The 12,364-nt window shown below is 46.1% G+C and overlaps 1 protein-coding gene across 6 annotated transcripts in view; it reads right to left on the bottom strand.

Annotated features, from left to right (window-relative positions):
* The window catches only part of NPRL3 (NPR3 like, GATOR1 complex subunit), a 46,824-nt gene extending 36,668 nt beyond the window's left edge, over positions 1-10,156 (bottom strand). For 5 of the 6 annotated variants that reach the window (XM_066275482.1, XM_066275483.1, XM_066275486.1 and 2 more), the window contains exons 1-2: positions 9,760-10,155; positions 4,513-4,582 (exon numbers count right to left, since the gene is read on the bottom strand). In XM_066275482.1, the coding sequence (XP_066131579.1) occupies positions 4,513-4,582; positions 9,760-9,877 (188 nt within the window). In that variant the 5' untranslated portion in view covers positions 9,878-10,155. Of the gene's footprint in view, positions 1-4,512; positions 4,583-9,759 lie in introns of all 6 variants that reach the window. The other variant, XM_066275487.1, reaches the window with a different exon arrangement.
* Between the last annotated feature and the right edge of the window lie 2,208 nt (positions 10,157-12,364).

Below are 12,364 nucleotides of genomic sequence, written 5' to 3'. Positions count from 1 at the left end.
AAACTGATGATTGATGCTTCTCATCTCTCTCCGTTCCTGTCTGTCCCTATCTATCTCTCTCTCTGACTCTCTGTCTCTGTAAAACAAACAAACAAACAAACAAAAAACCTTCTTCCAGTAGCTGCCAAATTTTAGCTCATCAGATTATACAGCATTAAAGGGGCAAGTTGTTTTGTGGACTTTCCCAAGATCACTAAGAAAGTCAGAATCCGAAGGAGCTTGAGTGTAACTCCTACCACGAGACAAGTCACAACAAAATGCCTTCACTTTCGAAAGGGAAGCAGCACAGGCGGAGTCCGAGTGTCAGCAGTGTTCCTTTCCTTACTGGGGAGTGCTGGTGACATGTTTTATGGACTTGTGTCTGCCCCTCTGAGGGAGGCAGAGCCATCAGCAAGACCTCTCACCTAGACACAGATGTCCCCATGACCTCTAGACCGAAGAGGGCAAGGCAGAGGTGCCTTGCCACCTGCAGGCATCTTACAGAGGAGGCTCGCTGCCTAAGGCACAGGCCCAAGGTCATATCCTGTAGGACACAGACTGAGAATCAGACCTGGGACCCTAAACCTGCACTTGTCCCAGCACACTACCCTGCAGGGACATGCCGATGTGGATACCAGTGTGGATTCGGCGGGGGCAGGAAGAGGGAAAGAAGATACCCAAGCTTGGGGGCAACACTGCTTATCTGCATTCTGTGTGTTGACCTCAACTCCTGCAAGTAGGGGCATCTTTCAACATATCTCTGCACATGTGCCACACAGGCAAAGCTGTCCAAAGAGGCCGCGGGGGAGCCCCAGGCGTGCCTGGGATGGAGGACTTGCATGTAGTGTGCCAGTGTGTGCCGCAGCTCACCTGGCCGAGGCCCCCGTCTGGCCTAGGCATCAGTGCCTAGAAGCTGGACCCGCTGCTTCAAGAAAGGTAGCTAAGTCTGAGAAAGGCCGCAGCGCCACCTGATTCCAGTGCCCTACAGTGCAAAGGGGAGAGAAAGGGCAGAGGCAGAACCCAGTCACAGCTCTGGGAAGGTCTTCTGGGTGATGTCTATAGAAAAATGATCTGTGCCTGACCTGTGGTGGCGCCATGGATAAAGCATTGACCTGGAACTCTGAGGTCGCTGGTTCGAAACCCCAGGCTTGCCTGGTCAAGGCACATACGGGAGTTGATGCTTCCTGCTCCTCTCTCTCTCTCTCTCTTTCTCTCTCTCTTTCGTCTTCAAAATGAATAAATAAAATCTTTTTTTAAAAAAAAATAAAAATGATTTCAGGGCGTTTCAAATGAAGTCAACTCTTCTCCAAGCCACCAGCACCTCCTTCTCAGAATACTGCTTGAAACATGGAGAGGAGGCCAGAGATGGCCACCACATCAGGAGGTCTGGCCCACAACAGCCTTTCCGGTGGACACCAGGCTCCCTGTTGTACCTCTCCAGATGGCTCTGTCCCTGCAGGTGTGGGCTCATTAAACCAGAGACGGAATTAAGCATTAGCTCCTTGGCCCCTAATACCCAACAAACAAGGACACCACAACTTTTGTAAACTTGAATTTCAAGCCTTAGGGACAACAGACAGTATCTATTTTCTTCTCTCCCTTCTGAATTTTAGTAGGGTTTTTAAAGTGGCTGTTAACCTTTACCCTAAAACACATCATCTCGATGATTCACCTTATAAAGCCAGCCTACCCTCTAACCCGGCGCTGTCAGAGTTTCTGCAGTGACAGAAATCATCTAAATCTACGCCATTCAGCCCTGGCCAGTTGGCTCAGCGGTAGAGCGTCGGCCTAGCATGCGGAGGACCCGGGTTCGATTCCCAGCCAGGGCACACAGGAGAAGCGCCCATTTGCTTCTCCACCCCTCCGCCGCGCCTTCCTCTCTGTCTCTCTCTTCCCCTCCTGCAGCCAAGGCTCCATTGGAGCAAAGATGGCCCGGGCGCTGGGGATGGCTCTGTGGCCTCTGCCTCAGGCGCTAGAGTGGCTCTGGTCGCAACATGGCGACGCCCAGGATGGGCAGAGCATCGCCCCCTGGTGGGCAGAGCTTCGCCCCTGGTGGGCGTGCCAGGTGGATCCCGGTCGGGCGCATGCGGGAGTCTGTCTGACTGTCTCTCCGTTTCCAGCTTCAGAAAAATGCCAAAAAAAAAAAAAAAAAAATCTACGCCATTCAATATACGCCACTAGTTACATGTGGCCCTGAGCACCTGATATGTGGCAAGTGCAACTGAAGAAACACATTTTCAATTTTATTTGAATTCGGTTCATTTCCATTTAAATGATCACACTGGCCAGTGACTATACCACTGGGCAGCACAGCCTTGGGCCCTCATTTCCCTACGGCAGGCCACCACCACACTGAGAAGTTACCATGTGGCCTGTTAACATTGCTTCAAGCCCGCACACTGACAAGCAGGAACATTCCGCTGGTTCCAGAAGAAAAGCACCTTTGAGAACGACAATCAAGGGAAACGGAACAGTCATGATGCACCTTCCTGCGGTGCTCCAGGAAAGCGTCTGAGGTACAACAGGGTCACCCCAGGAGCCAGGTGCAGAGTAGCAGCTAGGCAGGCCTATGTGACACAATAAGGCTGGGCCCGAAGGATATGAACCTACATCTCTGAAAACGTGGCAAGTGAGATCATCAGATGCTATAATATGCTAACATGACCAAAGGACATTACCTCATAGTCATTTTATTATAAGCCTCTGAAAATTAACTGCAGGAATTACAGACTCCTAAAAAACACCTCCACATAGACCATTCCAAGAGCTCTTTCTGAGTTTTCACATCCTGAGCCTCACATCCATGGAGCCTGGAGGAAGAACAGCAGGCGGCCAGCCAGCGCTGCTCTAAACTAGTCTGTGGCACAGGACAAAACGCACCCGCTTGGTGTGCGGGGGCAAAAAGCGTTCTGTGTGCCTGTACATCAAGCAGAAGGAGACCCTGGCTGGTTGGCTCAGCGGTAGGACGTCGGCCTGGCATGCGGGGGACCCAGGATCGATTCCCGGCCAGGGCACATAGGAGAAGTGCCCATTTGCTTCTCCACCCCCCCTTCCTCTCTGTCTCTCTCTTTCCCTCCCGCAGCCAAGGCTCCATTGGAGCAAAGATGGCCCGGGCGCTGGGGATGGCTCCTCGGCCTCTGCCCCAGGCGCTAGAGTGGCTCTGGTCTCGGCAGAGCGACGCCCCGGAGGGGCAGAGCGTCGCCCCCTGGTGGGCAAAGCGTGGCCCCTGGTGGGCGTGCCGGGTGGATCCCGGTCGGGCGCATGTGGGAGTCTGTCTGACTGGCTCTCCCCGTTTCCAGCTTCAGAAAAATACAAAAAAAAAAAAAAAAAAAAAAGCAGAAGGACCCATGGAATGTCCAATTGTTCCCACATCCTCTTTCCCTCCTGCCAGTCCCTCTTCCAAAGCCCAGTCTCTTCAGAGACAGTCATTGGTCATGCCAGAGGCCCCCAACGTCCTCACACAAAGATAATAAAAACCATATTCAGCCCTGACCAGTGGCTTAGTGGATAGAGAGTCAGCTGGCATATGAACGTCCCAGGTTCAATTCCCAGTCAGGGCACACAAGAGAAGCGACCATCTGCTTCTCCACCTCTCCTGCTCCCCCTTCTTTCCCTCTTCCCCTCCTGCAACCAGTGGCTCAAATAGTTTGAGTGTGGCCCCAGGTGCTGAGGATAGCTCCACTGGAGTGCATCAGCCTCAGGTGCTAAACATAGTTCAGTACTTGAGCATCAGCCCCAGATAGGGTTGCCCAGTCAGGTGCATGTGGGAGCCTGCCTCACTATCTCCCCTCATCTCACCTAAAAAAAAAAATACTCTTGGAACTGTACAACACAACACTATAGTAGCTGTGGTGACTTGTCAGAGAACTGAGTGACTGGAACTGTGGAGGCTAAGTCCTTCAGCTCACAAAGACCTGGCTATGTTTAGGGGAACTAGAACAGACAATTTACAATCTTTCCTCTCTCATCTAGGCCAGTGTTACTATGAACCTAAGAAGGCAGAAGCAGTCATTTCTCACGTTTGCTCGATAGCCCTTAACACAGAGAATAGGAAGGCACAGAGAAAGGAACAAGACCTGCTTTGCATCTGTGCCCTAAGAGAGCAAGGGTCAAATCAGCCAAGTTCTCAGCCCGTATCACCACCTGGACAGGCTGTACTGCATCCAAGTAGCTACATCTGACCTCTGGGCACGTGCTTAAGGAGTAAGGTCAGAGGCCAGCACTGGGGTCTGCTTTCCTCCACGCTCCTCTCCCGGGAGATATATGTCCTACAGAAACACGGCCTCACCTGTTCTCTGACCTGCTTTACCAATCACACAGCCCACCGCTGGAACGCGCGGCTGGATTACGCAGCAAGCCAGACTGGCAAAACAGTCCCCAGCTCTGCGTTCCCCAAACACCCACCAAATGGGGAAAAAGCACCAGGTTTCTCTGGGAAAACATCTAGGTCAATAGGAGGTGAGACTTTGCCAATGCCAGGGACAGGACTGGGACAGGACTAGGTCCATCGTAGAGTGACATCAGAACCCTTACCTGGAGTCACCGTCCTGGTCCTCAGCATGATCTCCGGTGTTGTTGACAGCATATCTGCTACGAGGCTTATCTGAGTGAGGGCAAAAAGGAGATAGTGGCTAAAAACCAGGATCCAGCCACATACCGGAGGCTTGTGGAGCCAGTAGAAGTGATGGTAAAACGTGGTACATACACTCAGCGGAATAGTAATCAGCCATAAAAAGAAATGACGTTCTGAGACATGCTGCAACGTGGATGAACTTAAAAACATTATGCTAAGAACCCAGACACAAATGGACAAATACTGCACTTACATAAAATATCTACAACAGGCAAATCCATAGAAATGGAAAGTAGATTAGAGGTTACCAGAGGCTGAGGGCAGGGGAAATGGGGAGTCATTGCTTGGCTACAAGTTTCAGTTTGGGGTAATAAAAAATTTTGGAAATAGTGGTACCGGTTATACAGTATGGTGAATAAATTATGGTGAATATGATTAATGCCACTGAGCTATACACTAAAAAAGGTTAAAATGGCAAATTTTAGAATATATATTTTTTGGCATAATAAAAATTTTTTAAAAACATGGTTCCCATAATGATAACATTAGAAATGTTTTGATACTATTAAGCTAGGGGAAAAAAAGAATATATATATATATGTGTGTATATATATATATATATATACACACATAGATACACACACATCCTCTCAGTGTATGATGTCAACTAGATTGAAAAAAGCAAAGGCAACAGAAAGATTTTTTAAATGTCCATATATCAATATCCTACATGTACACAAACAATAACACCTTACCAGACCTAAGGGTGAACCTAAGTTCACCATGCACAAGAGGCTCATGAAACAGATAGAAAAATCTGATCTAGTAAAATTAATATGCTTGCCTGACTGGTGGCAGGGCGGTGAATAGAGCATCAACCTGGGATGCTGATGTCCCAGGTTCGAAACCCTGAGGTCACCAGCTTGAGCATGGGCTTATCCAGTTTGAGCATGGATGGGGTTGCTGGCTTGAGCATGAGATCATGATCATTATCCCATGGTCACTGGCTTGAGCCCAAAGGTCACTGGCTTGAGGAAGGGGTCACTGGCTCAGCCTGAGTCCCCCAATCAAGGCACATATGAGAAGTAATCAATGAACAACTAAAGCAGTGGTAGTCGCCTGACCAGGTGGTGGCGCAGTGGATAGAGCGTCGGACTAGGACGCAGAGGACCCAGGTTCGAGACCCTGAGCTCGCCAGCTTGAGCACGGGCTCATCTGGTTTGAGCAAAAGCTCACCAGCTTGGACCCAAGGTCGCTGGCTTGAGCAAGGGGTTACTTGGTCTGCTGAAGGTCCGTGGTCAAGGCACATATGAGAAAGCAATCAATGAACTAAGGTGTCACAATGCGAAAAACTAATGATTGATGCTTCTCATCTCTCTCCGTTCCTGTTTGTCTGTCCCTGTCTATCCCTCTCTCTGACTCTTTCTCTGTCTCTGTAAGAAAAAAAAAAAAATTAAAGCAGTGGTATTCAACCTGGTCCCTACCGCCCACTAGTGGGCGTTCCAGCTTTCATGGTGGGCAGTAGCGGAGCAACCAGAGTATAAATAAAAAGATAGATTTAACAATAGTAAGTTGTTTTATAAAGATTTATTCTGCCAAACAGCGAAAATCTGACATAAAGTACTTGGTAAGTAATTATTATTATATGCTTTAACTTGCTGTAACTCTTCTTTATAAATTGTATAAAGTAAAGTTACTTCCCTACTTTATAAACCACCATTACTGTGGAACCGGTGGGTAATTAGAAAATTTTACTACTAACAGAGATAGAAAAGTGAGCGGTAGGTATAAAAAGGTTGACTACCCCTGAACTAAAGTAATGCAACAAGTTGATGCTTTTCATTTCTCTCCCTTCCTGTCTGTCCCTCTCCCTCCCTCTTTCTTTCTCTCTCTCTCTCTCTCTCACCCCACCCCAAAGCCATGGCTCAAACAGTTCAAGCAAGTTGGCCCCAGATGCTGAGGATGACTCCATGGCCTCGCATCAGGTACTAAAAATAGCTTAGTTGTCAAGCAACAGAGCAGCAGCCCCAGATGGGCAGAGCATCAACTGGTAGGAGCTTGCTGGGGAGATCCTAGTAGGGGTGCATGTGGGAATCTGTCTCACCACCTCCCTGCCTCTCACTTCATTAAAAAAAAAAAATCCACTTTAAAAATGGGCAGAGGACCTGAATAGACATTTCTCCAAAGAGAAAATACAGATTAGACATAAGAAATCAGAGAAATGCCAATTAATATCATAATAAGCTATTACCTCACACCTGTCAGAATGGCTACCATCAATAATCAATAAATCTGCAAGTGTTGGTGAGGATGTGAAGAAAAGGGAACGCTCACACACTGTTGGTGGGCTTGCAAACTGGTGCAACCACTATAAAAAACAGTATGAGCCTGACCAGGCGGTGGCGCAGTGGATAGAGCATCAGACTGGGATGAGGAAGGACCCAGGTTCGAGACCCTGAGGTCGCCAGCTTGAGCACGGGCTCATCTGGTTTGAGCAAAAAGCTCACCAGCTTGAGCCCAAGGTCGCTGGCTCAAGCAAGGGGTTACTCGGTCTGCTGAAGGCCCACGGTCAAGGCACATATGAGAAAACAATCAATGAACAACTAAGGTGTTGCAATGCACAACGAAAAACTAATGATTGATGCTTCTCATCTCTCTCTGTTCCTGTCTGTCTGTCCCTGTCTATCCCTCTCTCTGACTCTCTCTGTCTCTGTAAAAATAAATAAATAAATAAAATAAAAAAAATAAAAAAAAAACAGTATGAAGTTTACCCAAAAATTAAAAATAGAACTACCTTATGACCCAGCAATTCCACTTCTGAGAATTTGTCCAAAGAAACCCAAAGCACTAATTCAAAAAGATATATGCACTCTTATGCTCATTACTGCATTATTTATAATAAATACCCAAGACATGGAAGCTATCTAAGTGCCCATCAATAGATGACAAGATAAAGATGATATAGTGTGTGTGTGTGTGTGTGTGTGTGTATATATAATGAAATATTACTCGGCCATAAAAAACAATGAAATCTTGCCTTTTGTAACAACATGAATGGACCTAGAGGGTATTAGACTAAGTGAAATAAGTCAGAGAAAAACAAATATCATATTATTTCACTCATATGTGGAATCTAAAGAACAAAATAAAGCAGAAATAGACTCATAAATACAGAAAACTGATGGTTGCCAAGTAGGGGGGGCTGGGAAGCTGGGTAAGAAAGTGAAGGGATTCGGAAGTACAAATAAGTTGTTACAAAATAGTCACAGGATGTCAAGTACAGCATAGGAAATACATTCAATAATACTATAGCCTGACCTGTGGTGGCGCAGTGGATAAAACGTCGACCTGAAATGCTGAGGTTGCCAGTTTGAAACCCTGAGCTTGCCTGGTCCAGGCACATACAAGAAGTAACTAAAACAAGCTAATGCTTCCCGATCCACCTCTACCACCTCTCACTCTCTCTTTCTATCTCAAATCAATAAAATCTTTAAAAAAAAATACTGTAATAACTATGTATGGTGCAAGGTGGGTACTAGACTTATCCAGGGATCACTTAACAAATTATATTAATGTCTACCCATTATACTGTACACCTGAAACTAACACAAAATAATATTGAATATATAACTGTAGTTGGCAAATTTAAATAAAGAAAAAAGAAATATGCTCATTATTCCTTAGCTCCTACCATCTCACTTCTGGGAATTAATCTTCTATCCAGCAAAACAGTGATATATACAGAAAGGGCAGTTGCACTGGCTACAGCAGCAAAAGATTGGAAACAACTTAAATGCCCATCAACAGAGGACTGGATAAATAAATCACAGTATGTTCATTCCGTTATTCTGATTATAATTTTGAAATTATATCCAAGATGTAAAGTGAAAATGAAAACAGCACCGCAGAACCGTGTCTGTATACAGAGTGTTCACTTGTGCTTAGAAGAAAGGTAAAATAATGCCTCCATATGCTTGTATTGACTCAGAGGACTGGAAATGGCAACAGGAGCTGCTCCTACAAGGGGAAATGGGTGGCTGGGTCGCTGAGTGGCCAATGGTGGGAAAGAATTTTCTTTTCATAACCTAAATCTGTTTGTACCTTTAAAACTTTGTACCAATGCAAAATCTAAAAGTAATTTTATACAACTGAGTGAGGGTGATCTCTGTTTACTAAATCACAAAGTACTTCTCCAAGGCTGTTCAACAGAAAAAAAACCCAAAAACTGTTCAATGGAAAAAAGAGCCACTGCAGAATACATTTATGTAAGGGGGGGGGGGAAAGTCCCCCAAACAACCGCTGTTTTCCTACGGATGCATGGTTGGCACCTATGTACAGGAGCGACAATTACTAAGATGGTAAGCAGTTATCCCTGCAATGGGGGACAACTGAGGATAGGTAGTCAAAGAAAACTTCAGCTGCATCTGTAATTTCATATTTTTTCTAAGCTGAATACATTTTTATGTCAAAAAACAACAATAAATGGAACCACTTTAAAACGGAACTGGAGCGCCAGAGGAACTGCCTTGCATGTCTAATGCCTCAAACCATTAAAATGGTAAAACAGGACAAAACCATCTTTGAATTGCACGCCTCAGCAACCTTGTGCCCTGAAGCACTGATTGCAAAGATACAAGAAAGCAGAGACTGTGACTGCCTGACTGATGACCATCTGCCTTACACTGCTGGACTGAAAGTTAAAAACACTGTTTAGAGTTAACATCAATATGTTATCAGACCGATAGAAATAAATGCCTTCTATTAATAAAATCGCTCCCCTGCCCTTTCTCATAAATACCCAATGCCTTTGTCTCTTAATCAGAACAGTATTTGAGGCATTTCAAATAGCTATTCTCATCGATTTCAAATAAATACTTGTTGCCTCTCAATTTGGTCTTTTATTTTTAGATTAACACGTGCAATGCTAAGATTATAGTCACACACACACACAATTTTTTTTTAAGGCTGCAGACATGGATGAAATGTTAACAATAGCGGCTCTGGCCTAAGTGATTTTTCTCCTGTTTCTTTTCACTTGTCTACACTTGCCGATTGTGGGCAGCGACTGTGTGATCACAAAAGGGGGGGGAGGCTTGAAATGTTAGTGCGCAGGGCGACGAGGGAAGGGGCCCCTGCGGCCGGGGCTCGGGTCCAGCGCCAGGCACATGCCCGGGAGCGGCAGGCCCACTGCCCCAGCGCCCACTTACTTGTCTGGGACGCCGGGTGCTCCTGGCTTCTCTGGAAGGGGTACCTGAACAGCAGTTTATTGCCCCTGCTCCCCGAGCTCACCAGAATCACGCTGATGGGGCTGGTGTTGTCCCCCATCCTACCGTGGGGCCCCGAGGGCGGGGGTGGAGGGGCTCTGAGCACGAGTCTGGGGTGGGGGGCCTTAGGAAGACGCGCCCGGAGCGGGGAAACGGAAAGGGGGCCGACAAGGACACAAGAGAGGTCCCGGAAAAGCCCGGGGCGGAGAGCCAGGCCGACCGAGCCAGCACCCACATACACCAAACCTACGCGCCACCGAGCTCGTCCCGCCCGGTTTGCGAGATTTCGGCTACAGGGCCAGGCAAAAGCGCGGAAGGTGCCGCTGTGCGGACCAGCGGCATTTGCGCAGGCGCGGGCCTCCCTGTGCGCAGGCGCGAGGCTCCATCTGGGAAGCTACGCGTGCGCGTGGAACCGCCCTTTCTAGCTTGAGGGAAGGGATCCGCCCACCTCCGTGAAGGCGAAACTGGGGCCAGCTCAGCTGTAGAGGTCAAAGCACCTGTATCTAAATGGTGCATTCTTCGTTACAAAAGTAGCACTTGCTTTGAGCAGGAAGTTTAAACTTATCAAGTACTAAAATAAAAACAGGTTTTAAAAATCACTGCATGGATCATAGACCTAAATGTAAGAGCTAACACTATGAAAGTCCTACAAAAAAGCTTAGAGGTAAATATTCGTGAGGTTGGACGGGACAGTGATTACTTATATATGACACCAAATGCAAAGGCAATAAAAAAAACTTCATTGGACGTTATCAAATTAAACACTTTAGTGCTTCAAAGGACACCAACAAGAAAGTAGAAAGAGCACCCACAGAATAGGAAAAGAATATTTACAATTTATATATCTGGGAAATTGTATCCAAATATAGTTTTTAAAAACTCTTACAACTCAACAATAAAAAGACAAGCGACCAACTGAAAAATACGCAAAAAGAAGTGAATTGATATTTCTCCAAAGAATATAGTTAAATGGCCAATAAGCACATGAAAATGTTCAGCATCATTACGCCTTAGGGAAATGAAAAAGCCAAAAAGAAATAGGTTGGATCTCGGAGGTCAGGGTACATTTGGGAAGTCACCAATTAATGCTCAACTAAGTAGGACAACAAATGAATGCTTCTGTCCCTCTTTCTCCCTCCTTCCCTCCTTTCCTCTCTGTCTCTCTCTCTCAAAAAAAAAAAAAAAAAATCAATAAAAACGAAATACCACATCACACCCTCTAGGATGACTGGATGGCTATACTAAATAAGACAACGTGGGCCCTGGCCGGTTGGCTCAGCGGTAGAGCGTCAGCCTGGCGTGCGGGGGACCCGGGTTCGATTCCCTGCCAGGGCACATAGGAGAGGCGCCCATTTGCTTCTCCCCCCTCCCCCCTTCCTCTCTGTCTCTCTCTTCCCCTCCCGCAGCCAAGGCTCCATTGGAGCAGAGATGGCCCGGGCGCTGGGGATGGCTCCTTGGCCTCTGCCCCAGGCGCTAGAGTGGCTCTGGTCGCAGCAGAGCGAGACCCCGGAGGGGCAGAGCATCGCCCCCTGGTGGGCAGAGCGTTGCCCACGTGCCGGGTGGATCCCGGTGGGGCGCATGCGGGAGTCTGTCTGACTGTCTCTCCCCGTTTCCAGCTTCAGAAAAATACAAAAAAAATAATAATAAGACAACATAACAAGTGTTGGCAAGGAAGGTGGAGAAATTGAAATCGGTTTTTTTTATATATAATTAAAGATTTTATTTTATTTACTGATTTTACAGAGAGAGGGTGTTAGAGCAAGAAGTATCAACTCATAGTTGCTTCACTATAGTTGTTCATTGCTTGCTTGTTGTATGTGCCTTGACCAGGCAAGCCCAGGACTTCAAATCAGTGACCTCAGCATTCCAGGCGGATGGTTTATCCACTGCACCACCACAAGCCAGGCAGAAATTGGAATCTTTACACACTGCTGGAGGGCATATAAAATGGTGGCTGTTTCTCAAAAGCTTAAATATAGCATTTTCATACAACCCAACTATTTCATTCCTAGGTATATACCCAAGAGAAATTAAAACATAATTCCACACACAAATTTGCATATTCAAGGAGGATAAATGGTGATGGAAGGAAACCTGACTTGGGGTGGTAAACACACAATACAATATACAATTGATGTATTACAGAATTATGTATCTAAAACATATATAATTTTATTAACCAATATCACCCCAATAAGTTCAATTAAAAAAACTTGCATGTTCATAGCAACATTATTTGTAATAGTCAAAAAGTGCAAACAAACCAAATGTCCATCGATTGATAAGTGAGTGAATAAAATTTGGGATAGTCCATACAATAGAATGGTATGTAGTCATAAAAAGGAATGAAGAACTGACACATGAATGAACTTTGAAAAAATACATAGTGTATGATTTCATTTATATAAATGTCCAGAATAGGCAAATCCACAGAAACAGAAAACAGATTCCTAGGTTGTCTAGGACTAGGGTAATTGGAGGTATGTGACTGCTATGGGGTTTCTTTGGGGGTTCTAAATTTGTGGTAAAGTTTATACCATTCTACTAA

The sequence above is a fragment of the Saccopteryx bilineata genome, chromosome 4 (assembly GCF_036850765.1).
Source record: "Saccopteryx bilineata isolate mSacBil1 chromosome 4, mSacBil1_pri_phased_curated, whole genome shotgun sequence".
Taxonomy (NCBI): Eukaryota; Metazoa; Chordata; class Mammalia; order Chiroptera; family Emballonuridae; genus Saccopteryx; species Saccopteryx bilineata.
Note: the sequence above shows the minus strand (reverse complement) of the source record. Positions and strands in the feature narration are given on the sequence as shown.